This window comes from Physeter macrocephalus, unplaced genomic scaffold (genome assembly GCF_002837175.3).
Source record: "Physeter macrocephalus isolate SW-GA unplaced genomic scaffold, ASM283717v5 random_81, whole genome shotgun sequence".
NCBI lineage: Eukaryota > Metazoa > Chordata > Mammalia > Artiodactyla > Physeteridae > Physeter > Physeter macrocephalus.
This window is the reverse complement of record NW_021145367.1, coordinates 42,549-58,788: the sequence shown is the minus strand read 5'-3', so window position 1 is coordinate 58,788 and position 16,240 is coordinate 42,549. Positions and strand designations below refer to the sequence as shown.

At 63.1% G+C, this 16,240-nt stretch overlaps 1 protein-coding gene across 10 annotated transcripts in view; it reads left to right on the top strand.

The window, feature by feature from the left end:
* CACNA1S (calcium voltage-gated channel subunit alpha1 S) overlaps nt 1-12,775 on the top strand; it is a 67,538-nt gene extending 54,763 nt beyond the window's left edge. For 6 of the 10 annotated variants that reach the window (XM_024130616.3, XM_028483851.2, XM_028483848.2 and 3 more), the window contains 12 exons: nt 469-628; nt 1,655-1,782; nt 2,781-2,877; nt 3,194-3,296; nt 4,045-4,146; nt 4,400-4,524; nt 5,815-5,943; nt 6,625-6,875; nt 8,003-8,088; nt 8,774-8,865; nt 9,042-9,170; nt 9,285-9,798. In XM_024130616.3, coding sequence (XP_023986384.1) covers nt 469-628; nt 1,655-1,782; nt 2,781-2,877; nt 3,194-3,296; nt 4,045-4,146; nt 4,400-4,524; nt 5,815-5,943; nt 6,625-6,875; nt 8,003-8,088; nt 8,774-8,865; nt 9,042-9,170; nt 9,285-9,536 — 1,654 coding nt within the window. In that variant the 3' untranslated portion in view covers nt 9,537-9,798. The other 4 variants (XM_028483853.2, XM_028483854.2, XM_028483855.2 and 1 more) reach the window with 4 other exon arrangements.
* Nucleotides 12,776-16,240: the final 3,465 nt, after the last annotated feature.

The following is a 16,240-nucleotide window of genomic DNA, read 5'->3' as shown; positions in this document are numbered from 1 at the left end:
CGTACGGCCAGGGCCGCTGTCTAAGTCGTTTTTGCCGCGTGGCGTGGCCCTCGTCTGCGCTGTGCCCTGGGGGTCGAAAAGGAGGCGGCCCGTCCTGAGTGGGGTCCTGCAGCTCGCCCCACCCTCACCGCACTGAGGCGGGAGACGGAGCTCGAACGTCCCTTGGAGGGAGGGTGAGGCCTCGCCGACCCCGGGTCAGCTCTCTGCTGCGCCAGCGGTGACTTGAGCCCCGGACTGATCTTGCCCCTCTGTCCAAGGAGCCCCCTTTCTTTGTTCAGTTGCTGCCTGTGGTGCCCCACGAGGGGGAGAGCTGGGGGGGACCGCACGCGGCACAGGGGGGCGGCGGGGCCTGGCTTACACCGGGCAGCACGTGAACCCGGGGTCCTCAGGGGCGCCCGGCCTGCTCCCCCGACACCCTGCTCTCCGCCGCTGCCCAGAGTGAGAGGCCCGCGGCGCCCTGCCTTCCAGGTGTGCCACGGGGGAGGCGTGGCAGGAGATCCTGCTGGCCTGCAGCTACGGCCAGCTGTGCGACCCCGAGTCGGACTACGGCCCGGGGGAGGAGCGCACCTGCGGCACCGACTTCGCCTACTACTACTTCATCAGCTTCTACATGCTCTGTGCCTTCCTGGTGAGGCCCGAGGGCGCGGCGGCCGGGCTGCGGGGAGGGGCGCTGAGGCGGGGTGACGCCCCCCCCCCCCCCCCCCCCCCCGCCGCCCCCCCCCCCCCCCCCCGCCTCCCGTCGCCTCTGTCTCTCCAGGGACGTAGCTCAGGGACTCAGGAGACGGGACTCTGGCTAGGGGGCCCCGGTTCTGGTCATCCTGGGTGTGGCTTCGTCTTCTGAGTGCGCTCGCGTGCTCCAGAGGAGTTGCTGGAAGCTTGGCCCTGTTTTGCTGTTGTTAGAGATAGTAATCAGAAGGATTGAGTGAGCTTCTTCCCTGAAACAGAGTCAAGTCTATTCCAGTAGAGCCAGTAAGTTCCGGTCAGGCCCTTCGCCCCTCTCTCTTCCCTGGAAGAGGCGGTTGCCCCTCACCGAGGAGACTGAGACTCCGGAAACGAGGTCCCGAGGGAGGCAGCAGTGGGCTCGGAACCAGAGCGCAGGTGGCTTTGGGGCTCCAGGGCTGCTGTCTGCACTCGTGGGAGGCAAAGAGCCCCCCAGCCCCAGGCCCTCGCTCGTCACTCTTTCTCTCTTCTGTGTTCACGAAGACGCTTGCTGAGCGTCTCACGTTCCCTGGGCTCAGGGCAGGGGACAGAAAGGTGAACGGGGCACGGCCCTAGCCCTGAAGGCGCTCACTGAGCGCCACCTTGCATTTCCAACGGGCACCCAACAATACAGAACAGGCAGGAGCAGCACTGGGGCGCGCTTGGCGGGGGGTGGGGGCGGGGCAGACCGGCGTCCCTCGGGGGGCCAGACGAGAGGCTGAGTTTGGGATTTGGGAGGATGAGCCCCAGGAGCCCCGGCAGAGGACGCCGCGTGGGCCGGAACACAGTGACACAGGCTGCCCGTGGGCAGGATGTAGGCGCCGGAGGGGCTCGGAGGCGGGGCCCAGGCAGGGAGAAGCTCCGGAGCCCAGACCCCGTGGGCGCCGCCGTTCCGCCCGCCCCCGCCCCCGTGCCGCCTGCCTTTCTGAGCAGGGGGCCCGCGGCTCTCCCGCAGATCATCAACCTCTTTGTGGCCGTCATCATGGACAACTTCGACTACCTCACACGGGACTGGTCCATCCTGGGCCCTCATCACCTGGACGAGTTCAAGGCCATCTGGGCAGAGTACGACCCGGAGGCTAAGTGAGTCCCTCCCGCAGCCTCTGTGCTGGGCCCTCCCTCAGCCTTCCACCCCTCTGGTCTAGGCCCCGGCCTGGAGTCCGACAGCGAGTCGCTCTCCAGTCTCACGAGAGGGAGAGGGCTGCCCCTCCCTTTATCATCCGAGGGCCCGGCTCAGAGACTTGGAGGTCCTCGGGGTTGGGAGGGATCCTACGGCCTCCCAGGGCAGAAGCCCCCTTGTCTTTATTGGGAGATGGTCATCCAGCTTCCCTTGGATGCTTCTGGGAGCAGGGAACTCACTACCTCCCCAGGCAGTTTAGGCCCCGGCTACTCAGAGTGTGGTCCACTGACCAAGAAGCTGAGCTCTATAAAGATGCAGAGCCCCGCCCCCCCACCACCTCCCCGGCCTCACCCCAGAATGACGGGATCAGAATCCGCGCCGTTAACCTGGCCCTCGGGGCATTCGGGTGCACTTTAACGCTGGGAAGCACAGCTGCCTTATCTTCTTACTCAGAAGGTAATAAGCTCACATTTGATGACCGTTTCCCAGGTGTCAGGTGCTGTGCCAACCAGGACATACATTATCTCACTTAATCTCCCAGCCTATGACACGGTCCCCAGCTCCCTACCAGTCCCTGGAAGCGAGCTTCCACCTCCCTTGAGCCACGCCCTCTACTTCTGTTAATACATCCCAAGAGCCCCAGGCAGCTTGACTAAAACCCAGCGAAGGCTCCACCACGGGAGAAATGAGGTCCGGATCCCAGCCCGGAGATCCCACATCTGAGGGGGTTCTGGCCTCTTACCTCCCCCCAAAAAAGAGAGCCCATTCCTGGTGGTGGGCAACGGTGAATTCAAACATCGTTTCTTCTTTAAAATGGAAACTCAGCTTGCACTCCCCAAACGTGGTTGGAAATCAGGAAGCGTCCCCCGTCTCCTGGCTCCCCTGCCCTCGGCCCTTCTCTGAGCAGGAAGGGAGGTCTGGGCGAGGCCGCCAGGTACACAGGTGTGGTGTCCTCCTGCAGGGGCAGAATCAAACACCTGGATGTGGTGACCCTGCTGAGAAGGATCCAGCCCCCTCTGGGCTTTGGGAAGTTCTGCCCGCACCGGGTAGCGTGTAAGGTAACCGGAGCTGCCGGCGAGGGGTGCCCCCCTCCCCGGCCCGCACCCCCGGGAGGAAGAGGCACAGGGGCCCTGGGGCCGGGACACTGGCGAGGGCCCGACTGGGTGGGGCATTTCAGAGCAGTCATCTCCTGGGTCCCCACATCCCCGGGACCTAAATTCTCAGCAGTGTCTCCACTTCATCCTCCCCTCCCTCACGGAGGGCGCCCTGCACATCCCCAGCGCCCGGTCCCCTCCCTGCCGGCCCCCGGACCGGGTGAGGGTGACCCCCCGGCGCGGTGGTCCCGGCCCGGCAGTGAGCCCCCTCTCTGCACAGCGGCTGGTGGGCATGAACATGCCCCTGAACAGCGACGGCACGGTCACCTTCAACGCCACCCTCTTCGCCCTGGTCCGCACAGCGCTCAAGATCAAGACGGAAGGTGCGGGCGGTCCCCTCCTCTCAGGGGCTGAGTTTTCTAGCGGATTCGACCAGAATCTGAGCTAAAGGTCGGACTCGAGCCACGGGAGAGGCAGAGAGGGAGGACCCAGGCCCTGGGCGCAGCGTTCTCATGCCCCTCAGGGCACGCGGGAGCCCCAGGATCGGGCAGGGCCAGGGTCACCACGGCTCTGTTTCCACACAGCCGGGTCTGATGCGGGTGGGCCGGGGAGTGGCGGGGTGAGCTCGGCGGTGGGACCCCCCGGGATCTGCTGGACGCTGCTGGGTTCGCACGGGGCCCCACTGAACCTGCAGCCCCCCTGCCGGGAGGACAGACGGGATGCGGCGGGGGGGGGAGGTGGGGGTGTCCCTCACGCAGGGACCCAGCGGCATCAGAGCTCCCGGCCAGGTGAGCAGGACCATCGCGGGCGTGAAGCAGAGGAGCCGGACGGCTGCCTGGAGGAGGCGGGACAGACCACGGGGAGTGGGGGACGGAAGGCTGCTGGGGGGCGGAGGGGAGGATGGGAGGCGACACCCCTCCAATCAGCCACTCCAGGTGCTGGAAGCTGAGGCCTGTGGGGCGGGGGCGTGTGTGACCCGAGGGTCGGGCTGCCCCAGGGGAACAGCGATGCCCTCCCCACAGCGCAGCCGCCACAAGGGAAAACCCAGCCAGCGTTTGCTGAGTGAGAGCTTCGGGGCGCCCTAGGCGGCTTTGTCAAGGGCGGTTGGCTTGGCCTGTCCCTTGCCCGCAGGTAACTTCGAACAGGCCAATGAGGAGCTGCGGGCCATCATCAAGAAGATCTGGAAAAGGACCAGCATGAAGCTCCTGGACCAGGTCATCCCTCCTATAGGAGGTGCGTGCCGCTGTGGGAGACCAGAGGCCAGAGGCGGCCGAGGACGGGAAAAGGTCGCTTCCAGGGAGCCCCATGGGAGGCTGAGAGCAGCCTGGCCCTCCACGAATGCCTTGGGCGGACCCCCCGGCAGCCGTCGGGGTCCCATCGGCAAGCAGAGGAGGGGGGTGCGAGGGCCACCTGGACCCGGCTACGTTTGGCCCGCACGCTGACCCCAGCCTCAGACGCCCACCGGCCCCCTTTGGCCCCCCTGCAGATGACGAGGTGACGGTGGGGAAGTTCTACGCCACGTTTCTCATCCAGGAGCACTTCCGGAAGTTCATGAGGCGCCAGGAGGAGTATTATGGGTACCGGCCCAAGAAGGACACCGCGCAGATCCAGGTAAGCCCGTGCCGAGCACCAGGGCGCCACTGCTGAGACGGTCTCGTGGCTCCAGCTCCCGCTCTGTGTCCTGGTGGAGGCAGGATGAGTAGGGGGAGAGGTGACAGCTCTGGATGGAGGCTGCTTCGGCCTCAAGGGAAGAACCAGGAGCCCTTCCAGCCCGGGATGATACGACCCCAAACCATGGTCCTGTCCCCTGAACCCAAGGGGGAGATTTGGGTTAGATGAGAGCAGTGGTCTCCAAAGAGGACAGGTTCCCCGGGGGAGGGGAAGTGCTTGAAATGGCCCATTGGGAACGCAAAGAAATGTAGAACTTTGGCTCATCTTGCTTGTTTTTAATTTCAATTTTTTATGTTAAGTATAACACACATAAAGGATACATTCAAAGAATATTCCCGTATTTGAAAAATGTATCTCAATTTTTACTTTGAAACAATCTCACAATTTTAAAAGTTGCATGTATGATACAAAAAAAAATTTTCTTTCTGAACCGTTTGAGCGTCTTTCCCATCAACCCAGGACAGGTCAGTGTGTATTTCCTGCCAACAAGGGCATCCTCCTCCTTAACCCTCCTACATAACCATGATGCAGCCACCACACTCAGGAAACTGATGAATTAGTCCCATGGAATCCTCCGGCCCCGCGCAAGTTGCGCCAGTGGTCCCGATAATGTCTCTTATGGCAAAAGGATCGGATCCAGGATCACACAGTGCGTTCAGTTGTCATATCTCTGTAGTCTGTAGTCCCTCAGTCTTTCCTTGAAATGACCTTGACACTTGGAAGATTCCCAGCCAGCGCCTCCCTCGGTCTGGGTTTGTGCAGTGTTGCCTCGTGACAGATTGAGGGCTTGCATCTTGGACAGGAATGTCCCAGGAGTGATGCTGCGCTGTCATTGCAAACTATCAGGTGACACCAGTCTTGCTTTGTCCCGTTGCTGGTGATACGAACTTGGATCAGCTCAAAAAATGGTATAAATGGCACGTGCAATCGGAAGAGATCATTTGTCTAAAAGACTGTACTGATGAGAGGATTTCCCAGCCTGGAGGCCTGGGCGGGGGATGAAACGCCCTGGGAGGCCTAGAGAAGATGCCTTGGGAGCCATCAGGGCTTGGACTATCCCAGCGGCCAGAGCAGGAGCCCAGGGGGATCGAATGAGCAGGAGGGGGTGGGGCGGAGCTGGGCCTTCAGGGAAGCCCTGGTTGCCGGGACTAGAAACGGGGGAGGCCGTGAGAAGCAGTTCGTCCTCCCCTCCTGGCCTGGAGGGGCCACCGAGTCCCTCTCCGTCCCCAGGCCGGACTGCGGACCCTCGAGGAAGAGGCAGCCCCTGAGATCCGCCGCACCATCTCGGGAGACCTGACGGCCGAGGAGGAGCTGGAGAGAGCCATGGTGGAGGCCGCGATGGAGGAAGGGATATTCCGGGTGAGCGAGGCCCTGGCCACGCCAGTGCGTGCGCGTTCCGGGCCAGGGAGCGGAAAGGAGGCCAGGAGCCCCGCCGCACAGAACGGGGGGCTGAGGATACCCGCCGCCCACACCTCCCAGGACTCTGAACCAATGACCCACCTACTTGAGGTGTCACGTCCTTCCCACCTTCCTATGCCCAGCCTCCCCGGCCTCCCCTCCCCACAAGCCTGAGGCAACGTCCATCCCTCAGAAGCCCCCCTTATCAGATGCCCCAGCTGCTTCCTGTCCCACTGTCCTCCCTGCTAGAGCCGGAGGGTCCCTCACGACCACCCAGCCGAACCTTCTGGGTTATTCGTGAGGAAATGGTGGCCCAGAGAGACCGTCTGAGTCCAGTACCGCTCAGCAAGTTACTTTCGGAGGTGGGACTAGAGCCCGTCCTCCAGACTGCCTGGTTCCGGGCTCCCCGACACCCTGCATTTCCCGTCCCGGTGTCTGGTCCCCGTACAGTTCTTAGGGGTGTCCCGTGTACCCCATCAAACCGAGAAAGCCCTGAGGGCGATGGTCCCTTCTCCGGCCTCACAGCCGGTCTGGTCTCCTCGGGCCTCGTTCCCGGCGCCGTGTGTGGTCCAGGGTGGCAGCCCCCGCACACCCACCCCTGGTCCCTGCTCTCAGTCCCTGCCCTATCCTCCTCGCCCCCAGAGGACCGGAGGCCTGTTTGGCCAGGTGGACAACTTCCTGGAAAGGACCAACTCCCTGCCTCCACACATGGCCAACCAGAGGCCCCTCCAGTTTACTGAAATAGAGATGGAGGAGCTGGAGTCGCCCGTCTTCTTGGAGGACTTCCCTCAGCATCCAAGCACCAACCCTCTTGCACGTGCCAACACCAACAATGCCAACGCCAACGTTGCCGGTGGCAACAGCAACCATGGCAACAGCCCGGCATTTTCCAGGTAGTGGCGGCAACCGTCAGCCTGGCATGTAGGGGCTGGGGTGAGCCTGGGCAGACATGGTTAGTGGGCTCCGGGCCTTTGGGGGCACCCCGAAACGTGGAGGGTGTGCTTGGCCTGCCTCGCGCCCTTTGGGGTCCGGCCCACGCCTTGCTGCGCGGGAGGCCGGCCTGGACGGCAGAGACGTGTGTAGCCAGCAGGGGGCAGCCTCGGGTCGGTGTCGGTCAGTGCCCAGCGGTGCTTTTCTTCCGTGGTCCTGGCGGGTCCCGGAAAGGCACACGTTGGGTTAGAAGGAGAGGGCGCATCCTACGAAACCTGAAGAATTAAGATTCAACCCTTGGAGTTGGGTTCCAGGTGGTTCCCATGTCGCCAACCCAGGGCTGAGTATAATCTGTGATTACATGAGTGTCAGGAAAAACAGCAGGATGAGCAGAGAGGGTCTCGGCCATCGAGGCCCGTGGGCTGGGCTCTAAGCAGAGCTTCTGTTCTAGACAGAGGGCCCGGGGACTGGGCGTCTCCTTGGCCCAGAGAGGCTGGGCTCCCCCGCCTCAGGAATGGGCGGGACAGAGCAGAGGCCAGGGGAACCACTACTTCCCAGGCTGGGGCTGCCTGCACCCCCTTCTGGCCTGAGACCCCCCAAATTCAGCCCACAAGTCTTGGAGGGCGCCTGCACGTGGGGTCACCGCGGTGCTGGGTGCCGTGGACGTGCAGACCCGGCCCAGCCCCCAGAGGGTCGCAGTCTTGTCGCCAGAACGTGCTGTGTGATCCGACTATGACCAAATGATGTCAAAGAGTAGGTCCTGAGCAGGCAGAGGGCCCAGGACCTAAGTGGTTAGGGACACGGAGGAAGCTTCCAGAACTGTGGGCTGTGGGCAGGACACCCCGCAACCACATGTGAGGGCTCCCGGGTGATCCATGTGCAACCGAGGTTGAGACGCAGTGTCCTCAGGGGTGTGAGGCCCGAGCCGGGCAGGTGTGGGAGGGGCCGGAGAGCAAAGGGGTGCGGATCGGAGGAGAGGAGGCTGGCCACTCCACAGCGATGGGCCTAGACCCTGAGGGAAAAGGTGTGGGGACCACAGAGGGCAGGGACGGGGGAGCCCGGAGCCCCATCAGCCGTGCTTCCATTTCAGCATCCACTCTGCAGGGGAGCTCCCAGGGGAGACAGAGGCGCCTGCCACCAGAGGAGGAGCCTCCGGCCGGCCCCGGGGGACCCTGGGTCAGTCTCTCCTGTGCTCCCGGGAAGGCCTGGGGAGCCGCTCTTCCGTCCAGTTGGGGAGCCTGTGGCCGGGAGGGCTGGGGGCCTGTGGCGACGGGAAGCAGCTCCTCACCCAGGCAGAGGGAGGGGGCCACCCAGGGGACTGAGGGAGCCGGGGGTGGGTGGTGCACTGTGAAAGGGCCCTCCCTGGCACACCAGGAAGCTCGGACCCCTCCACCCCGGCTGAAGACAGCCCCGGACGCACTGACACCTCAGCTCTGCCTTTCAGCAGACGACCTGGCAGCCTCTCAGTGGGTCCTGGGCCACTGTGTGCGACAGTAGGGGCCTGAGGGGGCTGGAGTTCACAGGACACGAGGGCGCTTGTTGGGTCCCCCAACAGACACACACGCGCGCACACATGCACAGGCACACGCGCACAAACGCAAGGTCAGCTTGGCCTAAGCTGGCCAGGCTCTGGCCCTGATCCCCTCCCAGACCCACAGGGACAGGGACCAGGGCACGCAGAGTTGGGGGGACGGGCAGTGGGGAGTCCTGCCCGGCCTGGGCTGGGCCTCAGCATGTGTCACCCTCTAGGACCCCGAGGGTCTCAGGGCGGGGCTGACGGGCCAAGGGGAGCTCTGTGGACCCAGGGCTCCCAGCAGGAGTCAGCAGCCCCTCTGGCCCTCGGCCCACTGTGTGCCCGCAGGACCCCACGGCAAGTCCCACGGGGAGAGGCTGCAGGGACAGCTGCCCCGGAGGGCGGTACCCGGAGCTCAGGCACCTGCCGCCCCCTGCCAGGTAATGGGCCAGAGGCCGGGGAGCTTGCAGGGGTAACTCAACGGCGGAAGGGACGGGACCCCGGTCCCCCCTTCCTGGGGGTCTTGGCCGGGGCTCCCTCTGAAGAGCCGGGGCCTCCTGATCCCCGGGGGCTCCGGCATTCCTGAGGGGTCTTTGCTTCTGTGCACCTGGAACAGCTTGTGGGGACGGAGTCTCTGGTGCCCGAGGAGAGGAGCCCCACCCCAGGGTCCATGCCCGAGGAAGCGCCCCCCGAGGACGGTACCCCCGGGTGCCCGGCCCCAGCCATGGCCCTGCTGATCCGAGAGGTGAGGGGGCCAGGAAGGCACCGGACTGCATCCGCGGTGGCCCTGCAGTGGCCTGGGGTGGAGAGGGGCTGAGGGCCCGCGGGAAGACCCAGCGGCCGCCTCTCCCGTCTGCAGGCTCTGGTTCGAGGGGGCCTGGACACCTTGGCGGCGGATGCTAGCTTCGTCATGGCAACGGGCCACACCCTGGCGGAAGCCTGCCAGATGGAAATGCAGGAAGTGGAGGTGGCAGCCGCCGAGCTTCTGAAGGGACAAGAGACCCTGGAGGGTGTGGCCAGTGCCCGGAGGTGTCGGAGCCTCGGGTCCTCCCTGGGAAGCCTCAACCAGCATCAGGGCTCCCAGGAGACCCTCATTCCCCGCAGGCTGTGAAGGCCACGGGCGTCAGCCTGGGCTTAGAGCCAGCATGGCCGAGGGTGGGGGCTGGCGCGGGAGGGTTGGCCCAGCACGGCAGCCCCCCCGTCTCAGCAGCTAGACGGACAAACGGACAGGAACCACCCGCGAGGTCAGGAGGTAGATGGACGGGCCCTTCTCCTCACCAGCAAGAGGCGTGATGGGATGGAGCTTCTGAGGTCATTCAAAGAGGCCTGGTCAGTGCCAGCAGGACATTAAAGTCTCCAGGCCTGCAACAGGGCACCTGTCTCTGCTCGTCTCCTTTGGGGGCCCTTCTACACCCTCCGCACCCCCCACCCCGCCGAGGAGCAGGGAGTAACAGGATGAGGCGCGGGCCGTGGCCCCCACTCCCTCCTGCGTGCCGGCTGCACACACATCCTAGCACCGTCGCACACGGTACCCGCTCGTTCTCCCCACAGCCCCCTAAGCAGCGGGAGAGGCCATGTTGAAGATGCCACATTGGAGGCCCAGAGAGGTGGCTCGCGCGCCTGTGTCACACAGCCAGCCAGGGGCAGAGCTAGCACTGGGGGCCCACCGGGGCCCTCCCCTCTTCCTGGGCAGACGCTCCCCCGCCGTCAGCTCTCCCACTGGCTCCCGTGCACCTCCTGGCAAGCCCCGGGCGGGCTCCTCGGCCGCCCAGACTGGGAGCTGCACGGGGCAGAGGCGGATGACCCCCCCGGTGCCCTGCAGACCCGGGGGCCCCGTCAGAGTAGCCATTTCCACTCGCCTCCTCCTCAAACCTCAGCACCAGGGACGCGCCCCCACTCCACCCTCAGCAAGGCCTTGTTCCCTCGTGCACAGAGATGCCACCAGGAGATGCCTCCCACAGCTCCTGTCACCAGCCTGATGGACAGCCCGCTGGGCCCCTCGCTCCCCGCCCGGCCCCCCGACCCAGCGGGAGCTAGCTCTCCTGCAGCCGACCCTCGGCCAGCCCCGCCACCGTCCGCCCCTCCTCACTGCCCTCCTCCACCTGCACGTCCGTCCTGGCCGTGCCCCTGCCGTCCAGCTACCTGTTGTCTACCTGCTGTCTCTCACCTGTGTCACCTAGTCAGTTCATTCCTGAGGACCACGCCTCTCCCCTGGGCCGGCTCCTCCTCCCCCGCGCTCGCCTGGTGCCCCGGTGGGCTGCCTTCTGCCCGCCCCCTGCTCTGAGAGCCTGGGAGTCCCAGCTCACCTGGTTTCTAGCCCGCGTGAGGCGCTGTCGCCTCTGCCTCCTTCCTGCAAGGCCTGCGGCCTCGGCTCTCCCGAGTTACCTCCCCTCTCCCGTGCTCCCTCCTGCAGCCTCCCTGTGACCTGTCCCCAGGCCAGCCACCTCTCCGGGGAGGGCGTCCCCGGGGTTCTGCGTCCTGCACCCTTGCTTCCCGCTGGCTCAGCCCCCCGGACGCTCCCAGCGCTCTCCTAACGCGGCGCTGACGGTCCGCACCGCGTGACTGGCCCACCTCTTCTAAACGCCAGTCCCCTGCCACTCGTCCTCGTCAGCTCTGCGAATGTCCCGCTGTGCCAAAGGCACATCGTGTCCAGAGTCGACCTCCTCACCCGTCCCCGCAGCCTGCTGACCTCAGGGCCCTACTCCCTGCTCAAGCCGTGAGTCTGAGTGTTGTCTGGACCCCTGCCTTCCCCCACTGTGCCCTGCGGACTCCCCCTCCCAGTGTTTCTCAAACCTGTCCCCTCCCCACGGTGACTTTCCTGACACTCAGTCCTCGTTTCGTGCCTTGTCTGTTGTGCCTCAGAACAGCCTCCCAGCACCCCCCGCTTCCTCCCAGCCTGACCCTGATCCTTCTAAACAGAGAAACCTGCTGTCTTATCCCCCAACTTAAAACCCGTAAAGGCCCCCAAAGCCTCAGAATATGGTGCAGAACCCTTGCCTGGGCTGTCAGGCAGCTCCGCCCCAGCCCTGGCCCTCATGCCAGGCGGCTCGCCCTCCCTGCCCCCTGCAGCGCAGCCGGGGGCAGCTGCCCGGCCCTCTGAGCGCCACATGCTGTTCTGGGGAGAAACTGCCCGAACCCTCAACCCCACGGACCCCTTGGCCATCATCGTCCACATCTCAGCTTCTCCAATACTTCCTGCAGAAAGCATCCCCCCGGATGCCCCCAAACGCTCCAGGTGGCCCAGTGATGGGGCACGTGTGTTTCGCCATCGCGGCCGGGGTCACCCCTGCTCTGTGACGTTTATTTTACACCAGACTGAGGCCAAGTTCCACGAAAGCAGGAGCAGGTCCACCAGGCTGGCCCTTAACCCCCGAGCTGAGCACTTTTCAGCACAGACGAGCGGCTCAGTCACTGTCAGATAAATGCAGGGAAATGCTGAGAAGTGTGGCCCTGCCCTGGCTGACAGCCCGCCCGCCCAGGGTCACCTGCTCAGGGCTGCAGCCTCGCGCCCTCACTGCCCAGTCCCCGGGGAGGTGGGGCAGGCATCGGCCTCCAGAGGTGCAGGCTGACTCCTCAGTTTCAGCCCCACCCAGCCAGCCGCTCAAACTGCCCCCTCCACTGCCTCCTCTTGGCGGGGAGCTGAAATAACCCACCTCGCAGCGTGGCTGAAAAACTAAATAACCTGGGGCACACGTGAAAGGGCTTCGTACGCTGCAAAGGTCTATAGAGGGATGTTTCAATATACAAGTGGGACCGGAGCATCTTATATCAATACCTAACGTGTACAGAGTACCAACAATACAGCAGGCCCCGCTCCAAGCCTTCTGCATAGATTAATTGTTTAATCCTCTTGATACCGAGGAAGTAGCATCCTCCTTTTGCAAGTATGACACGGAGAGGACAGGTAACGTGCCCAAGGCCCCGCAGCGGGTAGGAGGGCCAAAGCGCGATTCAGCTCAGGCGACGTGGCTCCAGCCCCACAGCCCTAATGGCTGCGCCATTTGGCACGTCTGTGCCGGGCCTCCCAGCCCACGTGACAGGTGTACTGAGAAGCCTTCCAGCTCTCACCCTTTCCAAAAGTTCAGGCAGTTTCCTCTGCAACGTGCAGGACATTCTAATTTGTCGGAACGTACAAAATCTTGCCTCTCCCCAGCTCCCCTTCAAATAATCGCTGGGTTTCTCCAGAGAGGGCCGCCAGGCCACTCAGATAAAGTACAAAAGGAGCACGGGTGTGGAAGGCTGAGGGCCGGGGGCCATGGGGGGAGCAGGCAGGCCCCTCCTGTCAGCCGGGCCATCCGACAGAGCCGGTGTCCAGAGGGGCTGGTGGGCCACCTTCTGTCGCCTGGGGGCACTGGCCAGGGCGCTGTCTGCTGCACGCCTAGCTTCTCTTGGCCGGTTCCCTGCAGACTTGGGATCCCGCTGCTGGGGGAGCGGTGGGCACTGAGCCTCATGCCAGGTGCGGGGACCGGGGGAGCCATCCCTGCCTTCTGGAAGGTGCGGAGCTCAGTTGGAGCATCTCTGGACCAAGGAGGCTGGGCTCGGTTCCAGGCCCTCCTCAGAGCAGGGAGGCGCCCCAGCTGTGGTCCCAGTGCGTTTCCAGGCCCGGCTCTGGATGGGGCCGAGAGGTCCCTGAAGCAGGGGCATGGCTGCCCTCTGCAAGGTGAAGGAGCACAGCCTTGGAGCTGGACCCGTGCAGCCCCGAGTCCCTCCACCTGCCTCCATGCTCCGACGTTAGGTGCTCACATACCCTTTCAAGCTCTGCTCCTCCTTCTGTACAATGGGGCTAAACTCCTACTTGCAGGCTGCTGGAAGGTGTGAAAGTGAACTTGGCAGGGCCCGGCCCTCGGCCAGCAGCTGCTGTTTCGATTCTGTTGGACGCTGGCTGCAGAAAAAGCCAGAGGTTACGACGTCAGGAGGCTGAGTGTCTCACAGGATGCCGGGCAGCTCGGCTCTCGGCCCAGCATCTCAGCGTCGGGCCCTGTCCTCCCAACAGGCCCGGCCATTCTTCGCCGTAGCCCTCAGGTGTGGAGGCCTTGACCCGTTTTCTGGCACTTGATCTCAGTTAACAGGTCGCTCCGGCCTTGGGACTGACAGCTTTACGGCGGCAACGTAAATCCAGTTTAGTAAGCCCGGGAACAGGAGCATTTCCAAAGAAGCCGGCCATAAATACATAGGGCAAAATAATAACTCTGGTGTCAAACACGAACTCAAAACGCTAGGATGTCAGAGCAGCACGTGGAGGGCCAGATGCAGGGATCTGGAGGATTCAGAGCCGGGAGAGCTGAGGGCTGTTCGTTTAAATAAAATGATCAGCAGAGGAGATTCCACCGTGTTAAGAAAGGAAACCGAGACCCAGAGGAGGAAAGGGCCGTGGAGCCCAGCATCCGAGTCCGTGCGAGGAGCCCGGTTCCAGAAGGAGGCCAGTGAGACCTTCAGACCCAGCCCGGCCCACTTCTACTCGTGGGCCTTTTAAAAATATCTCCACCAGCGGTGTCCTCATGCAGAGAATGAGAACAGCTGACATCATCAAGGCCGGTTCATGCCGTGCCTGACGGACGCAATATCACATTTAGCCTTTGCAACCCCGTCCAGGAAGTGGCTATTGCTGTTGAGCCCATTCCGGGAAAAGCCAAGTCAATTCCCCACGGAGAAGCAGTGAGGCCAGGTGTCCAACAGGGGCCTGGACGCTGCTCTTGAGCTGCTGGCACCCCGTATTATCAGGAGGATCGCAGGACAATCCCTGACCCAATCCCACCTCGTCCTCTACTGATCTGGCCCAAGCCCCTTCCCACACCCCGCCAAGCGCCCGTCCAAGCCCACGCAGCCCAACACGCTCAGGACCCCTCTGCACCCGGTAGCCCTGCGTCCTCCGTCTCAGCCGGGCCCCTCTGATGGCCCCAGGGAACTCTGCCAACTAGAGAAGGCCAGTCGCCACCCGGTTCCACAAGAACGAAGTCACCGACCCTGCGTCGCCGACCTTTGACACCCCCTGAAAGGAGGTCAGAGCGATGAGGGATGAGGCTCTCTGTGCGCTGTGAGAAACTGGCAGAACAGGCCTTCAGAGAGTTCTATAGTTTCAGATTCGATGAGCCCAATTTCTTGCATCTTCTCATACCTAGGGAAGCACTAAAATCATCAGCGGAAACATCCGGTCCCGGTGACGAGCAGCCCCTTACCGAGAGGTGTGCTTGAGTGCACGCACCCCTTCTCCAGACCACGTGTATGCTGACTCCCCGCTTCAGAGCCACGGAGAGCCTGTCTCCCGGGCTGTAGTCCTCACTAAGTCCCCAAACAACACAACTCACAGCTCTCGCTCGTGTGCTTTTTTATTCAGTTGATAACTCTTAGAACTCACTTTTACTGTAGCACTTATTACACCGTATCATAACTAGGAGGCTACAGCTGGTTTTTTCCAAGTATACAGTGTTTCCCAAAGGGAGTAGATTTCTTTATCAACTTTGTATCCCCAGCAAGGAAAAGAGGAAGGAAGGAAGAAAGGAAGAGAGGGAGGGGGGAAGGGGGGGGAAGGACAAACGCCAGAGACACACTAAGTAAACTGCATCGTTTGAAATTGCCGACATTCTACCCCTTTTGTCTGCAAATCGGCAATCTGACAATATTTAACCTACTACAATGAGGGTGGGGCTCCCCACGGCCCAGCACCACAAGCCCACCCCTGCCCCTCCGGGGAGCAGAGCCCCGCCTTTCGTTTGGGGGCTGTTTATATGTATCCCGTCCTGATCACACGCGGCCCTTGGGAGAGAGTCTCACGAGGTGGGCGCCAGGTCAGGGCTGTTCTCGGGCAGCGCGCAGGCCCAAACTGAGGGGGGCGCTCCTGGAACCTGTCCCCACTGAGGGGCCCCCCTCTCGGAGGCCCCATGAGGAGTGTCTGCAGGAGGGCCCCGCGGCTTCTGCACCAGGCACTGGAGTTTAACGTCTCTCCGCGAGCCCACCCCCTCCTGCGCCAGACCGAGGGGCACTCGTCAGTCCGGCCTGGGGGTGGGAGGCAGACCTGGGCGCCCCTCCCCCCCGCATTCGTGCTAGTTCAGGTCCTGACTTAGGACTCCCTCTGCTCAGGGCTCAGGGCGGGCCTTCTCCTGGGATCCTCCAACCCAGTTTGGAAGTCAAAGAGGAAAGAAGTTCTTTCATGCTCTCCACACCCTCCCTCCTCCCTAATCCCCTCAAGGCAAAGAGTCCCCACTGTTACCTGGTACCGGAGTCAGGAATGGGGGGGGTGACCCCCCCCCCCAACCCAGGGACTCAAGAGATAATTTCACCTCAGGCCCATGCAGGCCGTCACGGTCAAAGGGCCTTTGAAATTCCCCTAAAACTGTCCCGTGAGATCAGCACACACACCACCTGGGGTGCTGGCACTCAGGACTGTCCACAAAATCCTCAATCTGGCTGCATGTTTGGCGAGCTGGCACTTTAGAGGTTAATCCTGCGTGATCGCCCTCCACCACCTCCCTCTCCTCCTATTTTTAATGTATTAAATGCTCCTTTGCGGGCCACTGGCTCTGCAGCTTTTAGGTGAAGCAAATATCTATTAAAACCCAAGCAAAGGATGCTCCCTCGGGGACAGAAATCAATAGCTCCCGGGCAGGGTGGGGTTATCTGTTAATTTCACGGGAGGCAGCGGATGGGGGATGGCTCCTCTGGGGCGCTGGCTAGGGCCATCTCCTCCTCACCAGGTGGGGCGGGGGACCCCACCCCCTCGCCTCCTCCCTCCGGGTCCCCAGGCCTGTGGCGTCACCTCATCTCTGGCTCCCCCAGCGCGGCTCCTGGCTGGTGTCCGCCCACCTTCCCTCTCTGTGC